The sequence below is a fragment of the Bactrocera tryoni genome, chromosome 1, assembly GCF_016617805.1.
Source record: "Bactrocera tryoni isolate S06 chromosome 1, CSIRO_BtryS06_freeze2, whole genome shotgun sequence".
NCBI lineage: Eukaryota > Metazoa > Arthropoda > Insecta > Diptera > Tephritidae > Bactrocera > Bactrocera tryoni.
Genome location: NC_052499.1, coordinates 25,973,787 through 25,981,777, shown reverse-complemented (window position 1 = coordinate 25,981,777; position 7,991 = coordinate 25,973,787). Strand labels below are relative to the sequence as shown.

At 33.5% G+C, this 7,991-nt stretch overlaps 1 protein-coding gene across 3 annotated transcripts in view; it reads left to right on the top strand.

Moving 5' to 3' along the window:
* The first annotated feature begins 1,999 nt into the window (after positions 1-1,999).
* Positions 2,000-7,991, top strand: part of LOC120766809 (dystrophin, isoforms A/C/F/G/H) — a 776,746-nt gene continuing 770,754 nt past the window's right edge. The window contains exon 1 of one of the 3 annotated variants that reach the window (XM_040092514.1): positions 2,000-2,185. In XM_040092514.1, coding sequence (XP_039948448.1) covers positions 2,080-2,185 — 106 coding nt within the window. In that variant the 5' untranslated portion in view covers positions 2,000-2,079. The remainder of the gene's footprint in view (positions 2,186-7,991) is intronic. The other 2 variants (XM_040092517.1, XM_040092515.1) reach the window with 2 other exon arrangements.

Genomic DNA, 7,991 nt, shown 5'->3' with positions numbered 1-7,991 from the left:
CCATCATATGTTTCGTCAGGCTTTTCTCTTTAAAGAAAGGATCAATCAAGTTCATAAAAATTTAGCAAATAATTGTTCATGTTAAAATTTAATTAAACATACTCGCCTTTGAACACCCTTTTGCGAAATTTTCATTAAAAATCTACAGCACAGAAATTACTCAAAAATTTAGCGATAAGATAGTCATGTCAGAGCGATTAACGAAGCTTCATTTTTGTTGTTTTCCATACCATTTGTGTTCATTTAAGAGATTATAGTGTAAATAGCAAAATACTGCGGACCCAAAAACAAAACAAAACACCAAATGAATAATTAAAATAATGAAAATGCCTTAATTTGTGACTACAAATGACTTAGAAGTGCTGGAGCATTGCTGGAAGTAGTGCTGAGTAGACGGGACGCGAATGACATTTCAGGGAGGCTGCAACTGCTAAAGGGCTTTTCAAGTAAATTCTACAACTGAAATGGATCGGTACTTCAGCACCACGAAGTGTCGAGTGCCAGAAAATGTGGGAATGCGAATAAATTGTCAACTGCCACTTGGCGCTTAAATAGACACGAGTATTGGCATAATTAGGTGCTCAAGTGTTGGAGTCGTTGTCATATTGAGTTGTTGAAACTATCGCTGCGTGAGCGCCTCTAGTGTTAGCGATAAGGAAAGCGTGCAAAATGCAAATAAAGACGAGCAACAACAAATTAAATGAAAAGCAATAAATGAAAAAATAATAATTATAAGTTGGATTTCGCTTTTTTTTTACAAAACGGTGGCGTAATAATTAGTGCTCGGTTAGTTGGAGCATCTCTAATCAGTTGAGAGGCGTACATTGCAAGAGAGAGAAGTGTCAGCGCGACGCGTTTTGCTCGCGTTTTTTCGGTTTTTTGTTTGCCTTGTTTTTTGTGGAAATAGATTTTAAGTGGAGAGCAAAGTTGGAGATCTAGATATAAAAGGCATTCATATTTTTATAAGAATATATAAAATTAATTGCGAAGAAATATTAAATATTAATATATAATTGTTTGACATAAATTGCGAATTCAAAAAAAAAATTTTTGCAAAAACAAAAATAAAATAAATTTTTAAATAAAAAGTTAATAAAGAGTGAACTTTTAAATAAAAATTTAAATAAAAAAAAAAGAATTTTTTGAAAAAATAAATTGTGTGTGAATAGTTAAAAATAATTTTTCATAATTAGAAATTCAGTGGTGTGAAATATCTTTATTTATTTGCATTCTATTAAAAATTAAACAATTTTCGAAGTAACAAGTTCAAAATTTCCCCAAAATGAGATGATAAAATCCAAAACCAATTTTCTTATTTTAAATCATTGGGTGATACTCGAAATTTCAATTCCGGACCATGTTGGGGTTGAAACAATTTCGTTTCCTGTACATATTCCATTACCGAAAAAAATAAAATATAATACTACTTAGTTTAAATTCTTATAATATACAAATTGCAACGCAATACGAATATATATATATATATATGTATGTACATATGTTTATAACATAGAAGGTAAAAACGTTGAATCCTAAAGGTATGCTTCATTTAATGCAATGTTATTATTATTATTTGGTAAAATATGTGAAAAAAGGAGAAATTATTTGAAAAGTGTGAATTAATGCAGAATAATTAAATATAAAATAAAAAATTACAACTCAACTTCAGATTGTAGTTACCTTTTTACGGTACTCCTACTTTACCTTTATTTCGGTAATGATAATGAATTTAAAGCTGCTGCAGAGCACTTAAGTTTAATTCAAGTGTGGCGTGATAAATATTTTTATTAGTGTTAAAATCGTGTAGGATTATGTGTAATTAAATTATTAACGCGAAAGCTCAAAAGCTCAAAAGAATGAAATGCAAAAAGAAGTATATTGCCTACTTTTGGGCGCTGCATGCAATTTTTAATCAAAAAGTGTTTTATTGTGATAGATTGTATTGTTTTTTATTACATGAAAATAGTTTAAAAAGGTGCACACATAAAAACGTAAACAAAATTATTTATTAAATCAAATTGATAAAAATAAATACAAAATATTCTAAGTGCTTTAAAGAAAATCCCCAATAAAATAAAAATGGATTGGCATGACCCCTACGACTACGAGATTATTTGTGAACCGGCATACGACGAGCAGCCCGTTCAACTACTGGGTTATGATGAATTTCGCATCAGATTTATGGGTGAGTAATAAAATATCTAAATCCCTATTGTAATGCATATTAAGATAGCGAATAATAAGCTTCTAAGTAGTGTGTTCAAATAGCACATAGTGAATACTGTATGGATAGTGTACCTTATATGTATAGTGGATAATTATGGGCCATGTAGAAAATTTTTTAAAGCAGAAAAAAAAACAAACGTGGGATTAAATCCATTGGAAAAGAAATGTAATACTATATAACAAAAATAAAAGAAAATATAAATAAAATATCCGAAAACTTCTTTATTTGAATTTTTCACATATATTTTAAGGGGGTGTTCTTGTCTAGGATTTTAAAAAAAATCTATTTTTTTTTTGCATATCTTGAAAGTGTAGACTTTCAAAAATATGCCTTTGGAAGGATTCAAAAAAAGTCAAAACTGACTTTTTCGGAACGATACCCATGATTTCTCAGGTTCTACTGGACCGATTTACTTGAAATTTTTATAGAGTCTTCTTTATAGGCTTGTCTATGGTTGGAACTAGCCCCATCCCCAAATTTTTATTTTTATTATTTTTAAAAAATTCGAAATAGTCAGAAAAAGTGATCCAAAAAATCTTTTTTTTTAGGCAGTCGCCATTTCGTGAAAAAAATTGTTTCCCACTTTTTCGTAGTTCCGGCCATTGCGACATTATTCTAGAATAATAATCTTGCATCAGCTTCTTTGTAAAATATGGTCGGACGAAAGCATGCCTAACGATTGGAATTTAAGTGTGCTATGCCCAATCCATAAAAAAGGAGACCCCACAATCTGCGCCAACTACCGTGGGATTAGCCTCCTCAACATCGCATATAAGGTTCTATCGAGCGTATTGTGTGAAATATTAAAGACCACCGTCAACAAACTGATTGGACCTTATCAGAGTGTACAGCTGCTGGCGTATGCCGATGATATTGATATCATAGAAATCCAACGCAGAATAACTCTTGCCAACAGGTGTTACTTCGGACTGAGTAGGCAATTGAGATGCAAAGTCCTCTCTCGACAAACAAAAACCAAACTTTATAAGTCACTCATAATTCCCGCCCTGCTATATGGTGCAGAGTCTTGGACGATGTCAACAACGGATGAGTCGACGTTGCGAGTTTTCGAGAGAAAAGTTCTGTGAAAGATTTATGGTCCTTTGCGCGTTAGCCACGGCGAATACCGCATTCGATGGAACGATGAGCTGTACGAGATATACGACGACATCGACATAGTTCAGCGAATTAAAAGACAGCGGCTACGCTGGCTAGGTCATGATGTCCGGATGGACGAAAACACTCCAGCTCTGAAAGTATTCGACGCAGTACCAGCCGGGGGAAGCAGAGGAAGAGGAAGGGCTCCACTCCGTTGGAAGGACCAAGTGGAGAAGGACCTGGCCTAGCGAAAAGAAGAAACGTATAGACCAGAATACCCCCTTAAGGCTATGTGAAAGAAGTGCAAAAAGGTTGTAGATCCTTTCAAACCTTTAACATTCAACTGTTTTCTATTGGTCACGTAGTTTACCGGAAATCGAGGTTAACCAATTATGGCCATTAACAGTTCAACCACGAATCCCTTTTTCTCTTCCCGACCACAGTTCGTCCTTAAATTAATTTTTATTTCATTTATGCTATTTTTCTTCCTTTTTTAATAGGTTTAAATCTACTATGTTTGTTTACCTTGTTGAAACTCTAGTTTTGTTAGTAAAATAAATTAATCGGGCGTTATAGCCTTTTCGCATAGGGGCTGAATGATCAATAAACCGGCCTTTGCTCAATTAAAGCTCTAATTTAGATCGATTAACCAAACAAAATTAAAATCTTAATTTACTACATTAATTCTTTATCGAACTGAAGTCGAGTTGAAACTCGAATGCAACTCTGCGGGTTGATGTCCAGGCTGTAAATTCGGTGTTTTACAATCAGTTGATGAATTTTAATTATTAGAAAAAATACTAATAAATAAAGAACACAGGCCAGTACAATAGCTGATCGTTAATAGGGCCTATCGTTAATCGATTAGTCGGCTATGCGAAAGGCAAAAACTGGATTTTCAATTTTAATTTTAATGTACTAAATTAAGTTGGCTATGTGAGAAGGGTAATCAAGTCAAGATTTTTGGGTTCGTAAATGATAAATAATATGCGCTGTCACATTTTAATTGAGATAACTCACCTGTTGGACGATATATGCGCAATAAAGTCACAGTCAATGAAGGTTAAAAGAAGTATTGATCTGATCCAACCCATTTTCTCTGCATTTCAATTATATATCTCACACAATGATCGATATTTTACGTCAAAAATCAACTGTAGGTCCGCATATTCGGTACCTAGTCGCTTGAGCAGTTGTGATTCGATTTGAACAATTTTTGCCATACTTCCAAGACACTATACGTTCAAAGTTGTATCTTGTTATATTAATTACTTTTTGATTTGTGTACGAGAAAGTGAAAGAATCAAGAAGAACTTTAAAATTGTGTCTTCAGAGAAGTAGGCGTAGTTGTGGTCCGTTTTCTCCCAGTTTTACACTGTGACATAAGAATCTCAGTAGAATATCATGTACCGAATTTGGTTGAAATTGGTTGAGCAGGTTCCGCGATATGGGATTTCACTTTCACTTTGTACAATTTTGAGCCCGACCTTTATGAAGCTGTTTAACACTATATCGGTCGTTAAACTAATGTGCTTTAGCAGTTTTTAACAGTACCATTATACGAGAATATAATGAGATTATGATTCGATTTCATTAATTTTTTTTATACGATTTTTTAAAATTCAAAATTCTTTGCCCACAGGTATACTCTTGCTTCTGCAATCTCCTACACTTCGAAATAGTTGTTCATTTAAATTTTTAATTCTATCTTTCCTATCTTCTTTTATAAGTTCTTGATAAATATAATATTCGATGAACATTTGTTTAGTGTTTAAACTTAAGTTATGATAAAAACCGTCTAATAAATCATTAAGAAACTCTCACTTTTTACGGCAACACTAACCTTTGCTTCTGCCTACTGGGTTAAGCGTGGCATGCATTTTTTACGCCCATTTCGTATGTTAATGAGAGCATGTGTAGTACTGCCTGTTTAATTTCATATTATCTCTTGTTTATTTTTGTACTTGCGGCAACTTCACTTGTGAGTAAACAAATTAACACATGTACATGTGGAAACGAACACGCACACACCCACAGTTGCAAATATGTCAACAGATTTTAGCTAGGTGGCGCTCTTTATTTACAGATGAAAATTGGATGATATGATAAAAAAAAATCCGAGATTTTGTTTCATTTTCGCTTATTTCAATTTAAAATGCTTAATTTCGTATTTTACTTTTTTCGACTGAGTAGAAGCTGTCTGGAGTTTATTCTTATCTTTGAACTATGCAGGTCCATGGCTTCCATATAGACTTTATATACCATAATATACAAGTATGTATTTACATACATACATATATGTTTGTGTGTATGTATATTTGCAAAATTTATCATTTTAAGATAATGGCACAGAAAGTTTTTAAGTTATTTTTTTATGTAAATATAGACTAGATAGATTTGAAAAAGCAACGCGAACCTTTTAATATCATTAACTGTGCAGAAGCCGACAGTAAAATACATATAAGTATGTATACAGCATTTTAATGTATTACATTATCACATAATGTTACCAATATTCAAAACAACTAGTTATCGACTACTTCGCAACTAGTATGGACTACCAAACTATCCATTTGATTAGATAGCATATATTTTTATACTCTCGCAACAATGTTGCTAAGGAGAGTATTATAGTTTTGTTCACATAACGGTTGTTTGTAAGTCCTAAAACTAAAAGAGTCAGATATAGGGTTATATATACCAAAGTGATCAGGGTGACGAGTAGAGTCGAAATCCGGATGTCTGTCTGTCCGTCTGTCCGTCCGTCTGTCCGTCCGTCCGTCCGTGCAAGCTGTAACTTGAGTAAAAATTGAGATATCATGATGAAACTTGGTACACGTATTCCTTGGCTCCATAAGAAGGTTAAGTTCGAGCAAAATCGGCCAACTGCCACGCCCACAAAATGGCGGAAACCGAAAACCTATAAAGTGTCATAATTAAGCCACAAATAAAGATATTAAAGTGAAATTTGGCACAAAAGATCGCATTAGGAAAGGGGCATATTTGGACGTAATTTTTTTGGAAAAGTGGGGTGGCCCCGCCCCTACTAAGTTTTTTGTACATATCTCGGAAACTACTATAGCTATGTCAACCAAACTCTATAGAGTCGTTTTCTTCAGGCATTTCCATATACAGTTCAAAAATGGAAGAAATCGGATAATAACCACGCCCACCTCCCATATAAAGGTTATGTTGAAAATCACTAAAAGTGCTTTAACGGACTAACAAAAAACGTCAGAAACACTAAATTTTACGAAAGAAATTGCAGAAGGAAGCTGCACCGAAGCTTTTTTTAAAAATTGAAAATTGGCGTGGCGTCAATTGCAATGAGATTCGGTATATAATATTTTTTTAAAACCCTGATGACATGTACAAAATATGGGTGAAATCGGTTCACAACCACGCCTTCTTCCAATATAACGCTATTTTGAATTCCATTTGGTGCCTTTTCTGTATAATACGAGTAAATACATTAGGAACCAATGATGATAGCGGAATAAAACTCTACAAAAATACGGTATTTGAAAAATATGTAAATGACGTATAATGAAATCTCGATTATCACTTTATCATGCGAGAGTATAAAATGTTCGGTGACACCCGAACTTAGCCCTTCCTTACTTGTTTACATAGAATTTTATTTAACAGACAGCGATATTTTGCACGTGTTCTAGGGGTTGTCATCCTCTTTCTCGTTAGAAAGCTTTTAACTCTGATGTTTTTTATCTTGTTCGATTTCAGATAGTAATGTATAATTCCCACCAAGACTAATGATTCACTACCAGGATATTTCAGAGACACCACGCATATGCCATCCACTATATTGCATTTGTAACTAAGGAAAGAGTAGATACATATTATACAATATATACAATATTCATGAAAAAATATATACATACATGCACGCATACATACTGACAACGAAAATCACTTTCACTCTCAATATTTTGATATCTCATACTCAGCACTCCAATTCGCTTGTTATAATTGCACAGGTCACGATATTTATCGTTACTAGGTACCAAAATGTTCTAGTTCCAGAGCATTAATTACTGCCGAAAAGACTGAAAACTTTGTCTCATTTAAAAAAAATCCGTTTTTGAAAAAATTTTAATTTATTATTCAACAGATGGTAGTTGCCATATAAAAGAAGAGCTGTTTTCGACCCGGCAACTGTTGGAGAGTAGCGAATCGAACAAACTATATGAGATATTTCAAGAAACGGACATTACTTGTGGTCCGCTCACATGTCTTCTGACACATGCGCAATTGAGCTACGATTTCTCTTGGTGAGAAAAAAAAACGCTTTTGTAACTCCTTGATTTTGTTTTCAAAGGACTATTGTAACTTCTTTTAAACCTTATGTTTTTAAACTCCAAGAAAATAAGAAATTTGCGTTTGCATTTATCATTTGAGTACGAGGGCTGCGATATATATTTCTGGCCTAATAATGAAAATAGGAATATTTATCAACAAAAATGGTTTTATTGTTTTTCAAAATATTCTCCATCAAGATTTATACACTTTTGCGTGCGCTCAAACCAATTTTCGAAGCACTTTTTCCACTCCGACTGAGACACCTCCAAAACATGGTTTTTGAATGCTTCAACAGCATCTTCTGGCGACGAAAATCGTGGACCACGCATTATTTTCTTGATGTGTGGGA